The sequence below is a fragment of the Ochotona princeps genome, chromosome X (assembly GCF_030435755.1).
Source record: "Ochotona princeps isolate mOchPri1 chromosome X, mOchPri1.hap1, whole genome shotgun sequence".
Taxonomy (NCBI): Eukaryota; Metazoa; Chordata; class Mammalia; order Lagomorpha; family Ochotonidae; genus Ochotona; species Ochotona princeps.
Genome location: NC_080865.1, coordinates 93,817,758 through 93,832,694, shown reverse-complemented (window position 1 = coordinate 93,832,694; position 14,937 = coordinate 93,817,758). Strand labels below are relative to the sequence as shown.

Genomic DNA, 14,937 nt, shown 5'->3' with positions numbered 1-14,937 from the left:
TCATGAGGGACATCTAATGGCCCAGAACCTTCAGTATTGAAATTGTGAGTCATCCCTGAAGACCAAGAACTTTGACAGGCTTAGATGCTGTCTCAGGTAAAGGGTGGTCGAGCAGGCACTGAAAGCAATCATAAGAGCAAGCTATGATTTGCAACATGATCTGATGAGATAATACCCTCCAGCGTAGACGGAAAAAGAAACAATCAACAAGTCATATTTGAACAAAACGCTTAGGGAAAAAGCCCCACTTTTACTAACAAAAATTCATAACATTAAAAGTCAAGTAACATAGTCTAAGGGGCATAAACAATATTCAACTTTTTTTCTAGCACACAGCAATATGGCATTTTTTTCCCACTAACTATTGTGGTAACAGGATTATTTGTCGAGAGAGTGATTATCTTTGTTGAGGTAGCATTCAGCAATGGTCTTTTCTAGTATATTCTCAAGGTGCTTAATCAAGTCTCGTCTTTTAAATCTGAAAATAAAGAGACATGTCATTAATCAAAAGATACCCAGATAACATAAGATAAAAGAGATACTGTGGAGAATAGAGACAAGCGCTTATAATCTACATGGAATGGAAAATCCATCTGCCTAAAATGAGCTACTTGAGCAAATACATAGAGCATCAATTGAGGAGCAATGCCCACCTCAGACTACAGTAAGAACAGAAGGCATCACAGGCTTGGAAAAATAAGTCAGACTCGTATTCGCAATGTAAATAACTGTGGAGACAGCCTTAACTAAGAACGGGAGCTGGTGTTTGAGAAACTCAAGGCAGAAGCTATTCCCTAACGCTCACACGACCCAGTACCACACAGCACAAGTGCTTGCAGAAATTGGACAGCTGCTCTTTTCTCCCCACCTTGCCGCTTCCTTGATGGTAAATTCAACAAACTGTTTCTTGAGCTCTGGAGGTCCTTGCACTCCTTCAAGCAATTTGAAGATTTTTTCATATTCTGCAGATATTAAAAAAAAAGCCTCAGTATTTCTCAAAAATAAAAAAGAAACAGAACTACATGCCTTATTATGCCTGATTGGCTAAAATGTTGCATAGGGTGTGTCCTTTTAATACTCAAATTAAGATACCCAAAACATTTCCTAATGGAACTCATAAACGATAACCAAGTACAAAAGAGAAAAAGAAAAAAAAGTGTAATGAGATGATTTCATCAGTTAAAATAGGAGTTAAATTACTGTTGAAAGAATGAGGTTCAAAAGGTCACATGGATGAACTCTAAATCATAATATAAAAGAAACTCCCCATACTTTTTGAGGGCACACATTCTTACACAACTTACTTCGTCCAAACTGTCGAACTTCCTTCATTAGTTGCTGTTTTATATCAGCATTAACTATGTCTGGATTTTTTGGCAAAGAGGACCTTTCTTCACCTTTTGTCTCATCTGCAGAGAGGTTGCTGGTATTGACTCCTCCTACATGTGCCTTGCCACCAGGCTTGTGTATCGCCCCACCTTTGGTGGGACTGGTGAACTCATCCAAAGGCAGTGGCTTGGGTAGCAAATACTCTTCTACCATATTCATCGGCTCTGATGGAGCAGATTTTGAAACAGAATGAGCAGGTGACTGAAGACTTTCCATCTTCTTACTGTGGACATCATGTACGACAGTAGAACCTGGAAACCAAATTGGTAGGTTGTGCTATGAGGTAGGACATCAGATAAATCCCACAGGAAAGGGTCTTCAAAGAGTTCATGGAAAATGCATATTTTTTAAAAAAGCTTTGGGCCCTGGCGCAGTAGCCTAGCGGCTAAAGTCCCCGTCTTGTGCACACCAGGATCCCATATGAATGCCAGTTCTAATCCCGGCAGCCCTGCTTCCCATCCAGCTCCCTGCTTGTGACCTGAGAAAGCAGTTGAGGACGGTGCAAAACCTTGGGACCCTGCATCTGCATGGGAGACCCGGAAGAATCTCCTGGCTCCTGGCTTTGCATCGGCGCAGCTCCAGCCATTGTGGCCTCTTGGGGAGTGAATCAACAGGGGGAAGATCTTCCTCTCTGTCCCTCCTCCTCTATTTATATCTGACTTTCCAATAAAAAATTAAAATAAAAATTAAAAAAGCTTTGTATGGGTTTCAATTTTTGCATCAAAGAGATTTTAAAATCCCATTTCCCCAAAACATTTTCCAGGTATCATTATATATCCATGTACTCTTCAGCTTCTAGAAAATTATTTACCTCATAGAACAGGAGGAGGAAATCTCAGACCTGACGATTTGACCTGTAACACACTAAAATCATTTCTTACGTTCTGGCTCCATGAACACATACGGAAACCAAGCAAGACAACAGATGTAATAAACTGTCAGAAATTCATAGGACTCATGGTTGAATGTCACTATAATGTTTTGTACAAATTAAAATTATTAGTCTCACATGGTGTCATGATTTCTGAAATTTGCATATAAACTGTCATGTATTACTGAGCTTGAAGCCAGAAAACCTGAGTCTACCTTAACCTCTCTGCCATAAGATTTCTCAGAAAACAGAAACAGTCGTTTTGGTTGAAAGTTCTAGATGTACTCCATAACCGAAAATCATGTTAGTATGTGACCTCTCTTCTCATCTTAGGAAATGTTGTTACTTCAAGTTGGATAGTTCTGTTTCCTTTGTCCTGCCACACACACACGCGTCCATCTAGGGATCAGCAGTGAAAAACAGGGGGATAAATATTTCCTGCCTTCATGTAATTCCCATTCTCCTAGGGAGGTCAGACCAAGGCGGCACGCACTCAACCAACCAAATCAGCACCGCTGGAATTCAGTCAGAAGGAGCCAAGAATATGAGAAGCGCCCCCTTGGCCAGTGGGTGCAGGGAAGGGGCCTGGTGAGCATACATTCTGAGCAGAGCATGGAAAAGCAGATGCACTGGCATATTCAGGTGCAGAGGGAGAGAGAGTTAGAAGCAGTAGTGAGAGCAAGGCCAGGGGTTATGTTGGGGAAACAGTGGGGAGCTGGAGTGAAGCGCAGAGGTATACAAAGCCATAAGGAACCCCACAGGACTTGTAGGAAGACCTACATAGCCTTGTAAACCAGTAAGGAACTCAGGTTCTATCCTGAGTAACATGAAATGCTGAGGTAGGAGTTTCAGGATGCACATAGCGTGACCTCATTTACATACCCTGTTACCACTGTAACTCAGCCTCATACTGAACACCTTTAATGCACCCCCATCAAGTCTTAGCTTCTCTCCCAAATGCTTGTATAGCCCTCTTGCCCTACTTTGATGTTATACAAATCAGCCTCTTGCTAAAGGTTAATGTGTTGAATCTGCAAATTAAAGGAGCAGTACATGGGTCAAGATGACACCACAGAGCCTAGGTCCGTAAGACTCCCAGTTTGAGCCTACGTTCATAAATAGCAGCTTAGCGTTAGGCCTTATCTTGACATGTTTTGCAGGAACCACAGGCCCTGATGAAAAGGGAACAACCACCACCTGTACGGAAGTCACAGACTGACCACAGCTGTACTCTATCATCAGTAGAATTCTCAGAAGGACATGCTGGTCATCTCACCACTGACCATTCGACAGAGGATGATGAACACTACAGACTAGACAGGGCCATGTGCACAAGCTGATCCCACATTGTTCAATCGCAAATTCAGTCTCTAACACTGCTTGTCCTTAATCCTTGAGAGATTTTAGAAACAGCCATTATCTGCCCTTACTCCTTGCTCTACACAGTGTCGGTGACTGATTTGCAGTTATGACAGGGAAGCAGACCCAAAGGCAGCTCAGCAAAACGATCACTCTGCACAGTTAGAGAGCAGGAGTGAGACCTAGGATGGGAGGGAAAACATGGAGATCAGAAAAGCTATTGCAGTAGCCTGCCAAGAACCATTAACAATTTGGACTTGTGGATTAAGAGAGAAATCATGGGCTCTGAGGGGAGAATGAAAAAGAAGAGCAGGAAAAAAAAAATAAAAGTTGTCACAAAGGAGAAAAATTCTAGCACATTGTGAATATGGGACTCCAAAAAAGGTTACATGGACAAGGGCATAAAGAACTGTGTTAAGTGCTATTGAGGAATTAATGGCAAGTGTGTAGAAATTTGGCTTTGTGGTTAAGATACTGGTTAAGGTGCCTGCAACTCATATTGGAGTTCCTAGGTTTGGTTGTCAGCTTCAGTTCCTGAATTCATCTCGCTGCTTCTATACACACACCAAGAGGCCGTGGTAATGGCTGAAGTAACACTTACTGCCACTCCTGTGTGAGGCCTGGGTTGAATTCTCAGTTTCCAGCTTTGTTTGGCCCTAGCCAAGGATTCCTCTGCAGGCTCGCCTGGGAATTTGGGAGTGAATCAGTCAAGAGGCTTTCTCTCTGTTTCACAACTAAATAACTTGGAAAATCAATTAGTGGTGATGTCTGCTAACACTATTAACTTGATAAGAACAGTTGTGGTGGAGCAGAGGTAGCAGCAAACAGATCACACTGGATTATACACAGGTGAAGACAGACCTACTTACCAACTGCCTTGAACATGAAGGAGTTCACAGAGAGGGATTCTTTCTCTTCTTCCTGTTTTGTTAATGGCAGGGATGCACTGGGCTTTCTCTTAGATACTTTTGGACTCTGATTTTCCCTAGGACGTTTCAAGGTACTTTCAAGTTGGACAGTAAGTTCATCTCCTTTGCCAGCCATCATTTGCTGAAAACATATCCATTAATGTCCAGAATCTAATTATTGCAAAATTTCAGACTTCACAGGTAAATATGTATCATATATTTGTATCATTACTGAGCTTTTTAAGATTTACTTATTTATTTGAAAGGAAGAGTTACTGAGAGGGAGAAAAAGAGACGTCTTCCATTTTCTGGTTCACTCTCAAAATGGCTGAAACAGGCAGAAATGGGCCTGGATAAAGCCAGGAGCCTGGGACTCCATCTGGGTTTCCTGCAAAGGTGGTACAGGATCAAGCACTTGGACAATCTTCTGCTGCTTTCTCAGACACATTACCAGGACACTACACTGGAAGCAGAGCACCCCAAACTAACTGGCATTCATATGGGATGCTGGTGTTGCAGGTGGTAGCTTTACCTACTTACTACCTACTATGCCACAATGCTGACCCCTACTATGAGTTTTTAAACATGAGCTACAGTTTACCATACCAAACATGCATTCTGTTCTCAGAAGAGGCAACCTAATTTTAATCTTACTCTGGGTGAAAAAGGAGGAAGTTAACACACAAGTTACTGTTAAAGTCAAAGATGGTGTATTAAGGATTAGTCAGAATGCCAGGGAAAAGAGCAACTCTCCTTAATCAGAAGTGCATGGAAATATGAGCACGTTTTTGAAGAAGTATAAACTAATCTGTATCAATGCCTTTTAGGAGAAATAATTCCTTTGCTTTTGCTTCATTTAAGGAAGCTGATATAATATATAACACGTGCATTAGAAGAACAGAAAACTACAGCCAAAATTTCTGTGAAACTTACACAAAAATCTTAAACAACTGACTGGATATTCTGCACAGTGGTTAAGACATTGTTTGAGATGGGGTTGCCATCATGACACAGCAGGTTAAACTGCCACTTGTGGTGATGGCATCCCTTTAAGCGCTGGTTTGAGTCCTATTTCACTTCTGATCCAGCTTCCTTCTAATGCACCTGGGAAAAGAGCAGATGATGCACCTGTGTGGGGGACCCAGATGGAGCTCTGTGCTTCTGGCTTCTGCGTGGTCAGTCCTAGCCACTGCGGCCATTTGGGGGTTGAACTAAGAGACAGGAGATCTCTGTCTCTCTCCCCTCTCTGGGGCTCTGCATTTCAAAATAAAATAGAATAAAATAAAATAAAATAAAATAAAATAAAATAAAATAAAATAAAATAAAAATTTAAAAAGAAGCCAGTTGAGATGCCTATGCCCCATATCATAATGCCTTGATTTGAATCCTGGCTCTGCTTCTGCTCCAGCTTCCTGCTAATGCACACCCTGGGAGGCAGCAGGTGGTGGCTCAGATGCCTGGCTCCCTGCCACCCCAGTGCGAGTCCTGGCTCTTGCCTGGCATCTGGGGAGTGAATCAGCAGACAGGCTGTCTCTCTCTTTGTTTCTCTCTCTTTTTCTGATTCTATCTTTCAAATAACAAATAAACAATAATTTTAAGCACAAGACCAGCAAATAAAAGACAATAGTACATGAAAAGATATGTGTCAATCACAGAGGAGTACACTGTAGGAAGCAAAGATTATTTTGAAAATAAGTCAATGTAATAAAATATACTGCAACAGCACCAATGTTTTTATAGATGGATTCATGTTTAAAATCTATGCATGACAAAAAAATCATCAATTTAGAATAGACATATTCTTGGGGCTGGTGCAGTGGCCTATTAGGCTGATCCTCTGCCTGCAGCACAGGCATCTCATAGTTCAAATACAAAAGGAAGAAAGAAGTTAAGCTCATTATCTGAAGATGACACTGTCTTGTATTTGCAATAGCCAAAAGGGAAAAAAATCATTAGAGTCAACAAACAAATTTAGTCAAATCACTGAATGGAAGAAAAAATCACTGCAACAAGTGTCTGGCACAGAGGTTAAGGCACTCCCACACTCCATCTTAGAGTGCCAGTTTGAGACCTAGCTTCTCTGCTAAAGTGCACCCTGGGAGATAGCAGACAATGACTTGGGCACTAGGGGTCCTTCCAGTCCCCAGAGAGCTCTGGATGCAGTTCCTGGCTCCTGGCTTCAGCCAGACACAGTCCTGGCTTGTGTGGGCATTTGGCAAATGGAACAATGGCTGAAAGACATCTTTTGGAATCTCTGCATTTCAAATACAAAATGAAAGTATGTAAATGATTTTAAGACACTTGTACTTCGGTATACCGTCAACAAATAACTAGAAAATGAAACTTAAAATGTCACTGAGGGGCTGGAACAGCTACGTAGTAGGTAAGATCTCCTCCTGAGATGCCAGCATCCCATATGGGTGCAGGTTTGAGTATTGGCTGCTCCACTTCTGAGCCAGGTCCATGCTCATGGCCTTGGAGAGTAGTGGAGGATGGCTGAACGTCTGGGGCTCCTGCACCCACATGACAGGCCCAGCTCTGGCTCCTGGCTCTCAGTTTCAGAAGGGTCCAGCTCTGGCCATGGTGGCCATTTGGGGAGTGAAGCAGCACATCTCTCTGTAGTTCTGACTTTCAAGCAAAATAAATCTAAAAATGTCCCTGAAAATGGTATCCAGGTGGTGGGTATTTGGCATGGCAGTTAAGACAACAATTAGTTTTATTGTCTTCTGTTACTTTTATTGCAAAAGCAAAAATTGACAATGGGGATTACATCAAGTTAATAAGCTTCTGCACAACAAAGGAAACAATATGAAGAGGCAGTTGACAGAGTGAGAAAATAGTTGTAAATTATACATGCAATAAAGGATTAATTTCAAGAGTATATAAAGAGTTTAAGACAACAAAACAATTTTTCAAAGGGTAAAATAAAAATAGTTAAAGACACATGAAAACAAATGCTCAGGATCACTAGCAATCACGAAAATACAAATAAAAATCACAACAAAGTATGACCTCATTCTGTTAGAATGCTATTATTGAAAAAATAGAAGAAAAATAATGACTTTTGGCAAGGTTGTGGAGAAAAAATTACCCTAATAAGCTGTTGGTAGAAATGCAAATAATGCATGAAGTACGGCAAACAATATAGAGATTCTTACAAAAGCTTAAAATAGGTCCTCCAAATGCCCCTACTATCCACTATCCATTTCAAAAGAAATGAAATTGCCGTATGGAAGAATTATATCTACTCATGTTTGTAGCAGCTCAACTCACAATAGCTAAGATGTGAAATCCATCAACTGATGATTAGATAAAGAGAATGTGATGGCAGAATATTACTCAGCCAGCCATAAAAGAGAATGGAATTTTGACATTTGCAACAAAAGAGATACAACTGGTGATTATTATTGTTAAGTGAATTAAGCAAGATCCCCCACTCCCAAAAAAACAAACATCTCTTTATCTTATTTGTGGTATCTAATAAATAGAGAAAAAACTCTATGATACATAGTTGTAAACTTGTTACACAGTTATAAATTTTGTTTCACTGAATCATACCATGTGAGTGATAATACACTCCTTTTTCCTATGTAAAAAATATGGAGGAGGGGAAACTTTGGTTTTACTGTTGAGTTCCTTGAACTCCTGACATATTTTTGAAATTAATCCTTCATTAGACGTGTGGTTTGCAAATATTTTATCACATTCTGTCAAGAGTATTATTTTGCTCTTACTTTGAGTCAGTTGTGAGTGTGTCCAGAGGACCAAAAAATTAGTTTAAACCTATACATATGTGAATTTCTTGATATGCACACTTTATTTCAGTATTTTTTAAAGGCACTGCTTGGAATCTCTGCCTCTGTTCCTAATTACAGCTTCTGATAAACGTGCAGATGGCAGATCAAACATTTGTGTCCCTTTATCCATCTGGGAGTTCCTGATTGAGTTAACAGGTTCTTGGCTTTGGCCTGACCCACCTCCACTTGTTATGGCCATTTGGGGAAGTGAAGCAGCAGATGGGAGCTTTCTTCCTTCCTTCCTTCCTTCCTTCCTTCCTTCCTTCCTTCCTTCCTTCCTTCCTTCCTTCCTCTCTCCCTCCCTCCCTCCCTTCCTCCTTCCCTCTCTTGATAGAAAATTTGAAATCATTTTTCTTAAACAAAATAATATCCAGACATCAAGTGTATCAGAAAAAAACTAAGGAAAGATAATTGACAGCATACAAAAATTTTGAGACATCAGAGAGAAATTGAAGTTTTCAGTAATAACAAGGAATTTTTACTCCACTTGAATGGAAAGCTGGTTATTAAAATTCATTATTGTTAATTTTTTCCAAAAATAATTGCAGTAATCTTATTTAAAGTGCTGCTATATTAAAAGAAAATGGGTAAGATGATAAGTATATAGGAAATAGAAGATTTAGACAAGCAAAGACAATCATGAAGTAAAAGAACAAGATGGAAAGACACATTAGGAAATGCAGAATCCACTAAAAGGGCAGAGTAAATTTAAACAGTGCTGTAGTAAGAGAAATTATGGACAAATTCATCAGGGGGAAAAGAGCACAGAAATAAACCTAGAAGTAGTATATAGCTATATCTATTTCAGAAGGCTCCTGAAACTCACCATGGGAAGGAGAGTTCTTTTAAAAGTCTACTTGATTACTACAAGGAAAATATAAACTTCATTGGGGGGTCAACATTTCTGCACAGTGGTTTAAGACACCACTTGCAATGCTATCATCGCACGTCCTAGTACACCCACTGGAGTCCCAGGTACTCCATTTCCAATTCAGTTTCCTGAAAATGAATCTGGAGAGGCAGTGAAAGAGGGCCCACATTTCTAAGTCTTTGCCACTGATATGGGAGACCTAGACTGAGTTTAGCCTTCTGACTGACAGAACCCTGTCTGTTGTGGCCATTTGCAGAGTGAGCCAACAGATAGAAGAGTGCTCTCTCTCTGCATTTCAAATTAACCAACCTTTTAAAAAATATAAACCTCCTTGCATTCTGTAAAACTATGTTTGAATGTATGAAATATATGGTAAAAAAAAAAAAAGTAAGTAAGTAAATCATGGGCTGGTGCGGTGGTATAGCAAGCTAATCCTCAGCCTGTTTGTAATGGCATTCCACACAGGCACCAGTTCTTGCCCCAGCTGCTATCCAGCTCCCTGCCTGTGTCCTGGACAAGCAGTGGAGGATGCCTCAAGCCCTTGGGACCCTGCACCTGTGTGGGAGACCCAGAATTCTGGCTTCTCATTGGCTCAGCTCTGACCATTGCAGCCACTTAGGGAGTGAACCAGTGGACAGATCTTTCTGTCTCTCCTTTCTGTAAGTCTGCCTTTCCAATGGAAATAAAAAAATCTTTAAAAATAAATAAATAAATAAGAATAAAAACAGGGGCTGGCACCGCGGTAGCAGCATTACATTCGGTGTCAGTATTGTTCTGGCTGCTCCACTTCCAATGCAGCTCCCTGCTTGCAGCCTGGGAAAGCAGCAGAGAATCGAACAAGTGCTTGGGTCCCTGTGCTCATGTGGAAGATCTGGAAGAAGCTCCTGGTTCCCAGATTCAGATCAGTTAAGCTCTGGCTGTTACAGCCATTTGTGGAGTGGACCAGCAGATGGATAATCTCACCGTTTCTCTGTCTCTTCTCTCACTGTAAATCTTTCTTTGAAGCAAAAATAAACATATTTCTTAAAGAACAAGCCATGATATTACATTCCTGAATCTAAGGCCAGCAATCTTTTTTTAAGAAATGCTATATTTTTGTGGTTTTTAAGATTACATTTTTTATTTAAAAGGCAGAGTTGCAGACAGAAGGTGAGACACAGGAGAGAAAGACAGAGAGAGAGAGAGAGAGAAAGAGATGTTTATCTGCTGGTTCACTCCCCAGATAGTTGTACTGGCAGCAGCTAAGCCTACCTGAAGCCAGAAGCCAGGAGTTTTCTCCAGGTCTCCCACATGGGCACAGAGGCCCAAAGATTTGAGCCATCCTCCACTGCTTTCTCAGGCTACAAGCAGGGAGCTGGATTAGAAGTGGAGCAGCTGGGGCAAGAACCAGTACCCATACAGGATGCTGGTACCTCAGTCCGAGGTTTAGCCTACTATGCCATTGGTGCCGATCCCTTAAAGATTAATTTTATTTTTATTAGAGAGATAGAGTTAAACAGAGAGAAAGAGACACAGTGAGAGAAGGTCTTCCATTTACTGGTTCACCCCCCAAATAGCTACAATGGCCAGAGCTGAGCCAATCCGAAGCCAAGAGCTTCCTCTGTGTCTCCCACATGGGTGCAGGGTCCCACGGCTTTAGACCATCCTTTACTGCTTTCTCAGACCACAAGCAGGGAGCTGGATGGGAGGTGGAGCAGCTGGGACACGAACCAGTGCCCATATGGGACTGCCAGCACCACAGGCAGAAGCTCAGCCTACAACGCATGGCATCAGCCCTGGCAAAAATTATCTTAAAGAGTAAAAACTATTAACCAGAAAGAACAGACTATTTAATTAGCCATTATTAATACTGTGCGTTTATAAAAAAGGCAATATTTGGAGAGGAAAATAAGTACGTTTGTAGAAAATACTCAAATTTGTATATGCATGCATGTACTTTTCATCATTTTAAAAGATCCATTTATTATTTCCAAGGTAAAGTGGCAGAGAGAGAGGGAGGGACTGAGAGAAATCTCTGCTGTGCTGCTGCACTGTGCCAAGGGCGGTGATGGCCAGAGCTGGGCCAGGCTGACCTTGCAAGCCTGGATACCAGGCTCACCTGGGTGCCAGGAGCATTAACGAAGTGCACCTCAGAAACCGAGCAGTCGGCACTCAGACTGAAGCTAGCATCACAAATGGCTACTTAACACCCTATACTACAATGCCAGCCCCTCAGGTGTCCTCTAAGAAGGAATGCAATGGAGAATAGACAGACAGAATCTAACATACGTAATTGTTTATTAGCTACACTATGTAGTGCTATACATAATAGTATAAAAATCTTATATTTAACACAATTATATATTATCTATTATAACAATATAATACATGATACATGATATGTAATTATAACATAATTAAAAGCATACATAAATAACATACAATAATTATATAACATATAACATTAAATCATAGGTAATATATTAGTATACTATATAATGTTATATATATAATTTATGTTATAATGCACTCTATAATATGCATATATCCTTCACTTTATTATAGAAAACGTAATTATATGCGCCATATATTGCCATATTTATATACTATCTGATATACAAATAATACATAATATGTAACATACACAATAATAAGTCAATTTTTGAAAATATTAACATCCCAATACAATTTTAGGAAAAAGTCTTAATTGCGTATCACAAAAACATACCAAAATAGTTGAGAAGCAAAGAAGCGATCCACCTCAATCAGCAGAGAAATCCAGCTACAAACAGAAGTCATAACCCATTAGAGTGGCTGAAATGAATCAGTAATGTGGTGGTTCAGTATGCCTGTATGCGCGTGGTAGACACGTTTATACAGACGCTCAACTTCACCCTGGGAACACAAAATGGTGCCCCAAGCCGGGACTCTGTCAGCGCTAAGATTCAGAAGCGTCCGACAGAGTCCCACCCCAGCGGTCAAGACAGAATGTTCCAGTAGCAGTACTCACCAAGGTGCCGGTATCTAAGATGGATGGCCTAATCGTTCATCCCCACCCAGGACTCAGGAAGCTCAGCCAGGAAAGGAACTCTCTACCACACTTGACGTTGTAACGTGGGCTGCCGCACACTTCAGGGACAGAAGCATACTTAGGGCAAGCCCCAGGACAGAGAACAGCCTCGGAAGTAAATTTGCTGCCCCGCTGGCTGGCGGCAAGCCCACAGAATACCACCCGAGACTTAGGGCCTCCAAGGTCCACGCCTCCTATCCCACTCCCATCCCAAGCTGAGGGTGGGCAACTACTCCTTAGCACTGAGACAGAAAGTGCTACGGACAGTCCTCGGTAAGGACAGGCAAAAAGAAAAAAAAAAAAAACCGCCACGGCCCGGCCAGGGCCCAGTCTCTCACCTGCTGTGTTCCAGATCCCGTGGAGAGTCCACAGGGGTGAGATGGTTCATCCAAGGGAAAGCCACGCCCTAGGTCGAAGCACCCTCTCCCTCCGCCCCAAAGAAAAGAGTTCCCAAGAAAGTGGAAAAACCTCCGGAAGGAGTCCCCTCCAGAGACGTGAGGTAGATCAGTAGAACATTCCAGAAAGTCCCACTCAGCACAGCTACCCCAAGATAGCTCAAGAAAAGTCTCCGGCACTCAGCCAAGGATAGTGCTCCACCAACAGGGAACACAGACAAATAAGGGGAGGGATGCCTTCCAGGGCTAAATGAGAGACTAAAAACAGGGTTTTCCTTCTCAAGGTGCTGAAATCCCGACCTAGCCAAGAATGGTAATATTGTAGTGCCACGACTAGGAGATCTAGAAAACTGCTTTCCCGCTGTGACTTGCGGCAGATGCGACTCCTAGGGATTTGTGGAGTACTGAACACCGCCTGGTGGTTCACCAGAGAAATTGTCAGATTGCTGCCAGAAGTATGGGGGAGCAGAGTGCTGTTGGCCACCCTACCCTGCCCAGGCTGGCCACTGCAATAGCTCAGTGAGGTGCCAGAATGTGGTGTTGCCAATCCTGGTACCCACCAGGAGAACCCTGCCAGTCCACGAGACCCAGAAAACCGAACTTCCCTTTCTTCCCTTTCTTTGGCACCCCTATAGACGATCTTCTGTGTCGCTTCCCAGATGGAAAACTTTTAAAGGGACCAGACCCTTTGCCCAGCAGGACGAAACAACAAATTCATACCTGACAAGCAAGAAGCAAGATAATTATATGATCATCCTAATGGATGCAAAACCACATAGGAAAAACATAAAGCAATTTTAAGAAGTGTCTGTATCAGATTGCTACAGCATGTGATATTCCTACGTGAAAATCGAAGTGTTCCTTGAGCTATCAAAACTACCCAAGGTTGCCCGCGGTCTTCACATCAGACAACCTGCCCTCTGGGAATCGCTAGCTTCCCCTAGAGGCAGAGATGGAGCGGTACACCCAGATCAAGCTCTGAGACAGTGTAGCTCAGGACACATTTGTGCTTTGCAGCACAAAGCAAATGACTCCAAATCGAATGGCTTAAAACACCATCCGTTTCTTGTTTATCTTGCAGTTCTGCAGCTCAAATTCTGAGTGGTTTTGACTTGGTTCTTTACTTCGGGCCATAAAAGGTTCAAGTCAAAATTTGGGACGATCTGTGATATGTTACAGAAATGTGAGGTGAAATGCACTTCCAAATTCGTTAAGATTCTTGGCAGAATCTGCTTCTTTTTCACATACAACTGAAGTCCCTGATTTGAGGCTGGTGTGAGCTGGAGTTCATTGTCAAGTGACAGAAGTTGGTATTTGGTATTTTCATGTGGCTGCCTCTCATTTCTTAGTCAGCAACTGATAATCAAATTCTTTTCATGCTTCACTAATATTTCATCTTCTTGTGGTGCTTCTTGTGGCCACACTTTTCTTTTTTAGGATTTATTTTTTTACTCTTTAAAAATTATTCTTTTAGATGATGTTTACATAGTTGATCAGAGTGGGAAGAACCCCAGGGTTAGGGGGAAGATGGGGTGATCATTGTTTCCAAACTTTCTATTTCTTCTTCCCATTTTGTGGGGAAAGGGAGAGATAAAGGAGAAGCCATACCCAGCCTCCCTACCATCCCAGTACCCGAGGATGGGGAATGGCCACCTGATATCAATCCAGGGCCCCAATGTGGCACATGCTCCAAGTGTTCTGCCTAGATGAATGCAATACTTCTGAAATGCTGTCAATCTGGCTGATCTTCCAATGTCCATCGGCTGACACTGTCGACCTTAAGAGTCTCCATTCTCCCAGATATTTGCTGTCATCATTTGGCTGGGGTAGTTGTCTATATGTTTTGTTCTCCATTCTCTGCTATGGTACCAGATACCCTCTGTAGGCCCCAATGTCCTACCATATCCTCTATGTGCACTATGGTCTGCCGTCCAGCACTCCATCCTTTACACTAAGGAGGACCAGTTCTCCTAGATGGGCTCATGGATCCAGGCTAGGTGACCCGGGTCTGGCTGGATTCCCCATCCCTAGGGCTCATGGACTTGGCACCCACAATGCATGCAGGTGCGCTCAAGAACCCAAGCCAGCTGATCCAGGCCCCACCGGACTCCCATTCCTGAGGCTCACAGATCCAGCACTCACTGCATAGGCAGGCCCAAGGACCAGAGCCAGGCAACCCAGGCCTCACTGGAACCCCCAACCATGGGGCTCACAGACCAGACACCCACCATGAAGGTGGGCCCTAGGACCTGGGCCAGGAGACCCAGTCCTCACCAGACCCCCCACCCCTGAGGGTCA

At 42.3% G+C, this 14,937-nt stretch overlaps 1 protein-coding gene across 2 annotated transcripts; it reads right to left on the bottom strand.

Moving 5' to 3' along the window:
• Positions 1–249: 249 nt before the first annotated feature.
• Positions 250–12,974, bottom strand: LOC101525114 (integrator complex subunit 6-like). 2 transcript variants are annotated; one of them, XM_058659061.1, is made up of 6 exons: positions 12,583–12,974; positions 11,903–11,956; positions 4,489–4,669; positions 1,305–1,640; positions 869–962; positions 250–478 (listed from the first exon to the last, which is right to left on the bottom strand). In XM_058659061.1, the coding sequence occupies exons 3-6, from the start codon at positions 4,664–4,666 to the stop codon at positions 379–381; spliced, it is 708 nt and encodes a 235-aa protein (XP_058515044.1). In that variant the 5' UTR covers positions 4,667–4,669; positions 11,903–11,956; positions 12,583–12,974; the 3' UTR covers positions 250–378. The 2 variants fall into 2 exon arrangements, with proteins under 2 accessions (XP_058515044.1, XP_012783147.2); XM_012927693.2 differs by lacking the exons at positions 11,903–11,956; positions 12,583–12,974 and having other exon boundaries at positions 4,489–4,786.
• Between the last annotated feature and the right edge of the window lie 1,963 nt (positions 12,975–14,937).

What these genes read in the sequence shown, in the direction of transcription:
- LOC101525114 (XM_058659061.1), bottom strand. Translation starts at nt 4,666, where the DNA reads ATGATGGCTGGCAAAGGAGATGAACTTACTGTCCAACTTGAAAGTACC. An exon ending in CTTCATGTTCAAGGCAGTTG is followed by an intron (nt 1,641 to 4,488) that starts GTAAGTAGGTCT and finishes TTTGGTTTCCAG; the next exon opens with GTTCTACTGTCGTACATGAT. An exon ending in AGTTCGACAGTTTGGACGAA is followed by an intron (nt 963 to 1,304) that starts GTAAGTTGTGTA and finishes TAATATCTGCAG; the next exon opens with AATATGAAAAAATCTTCAAA.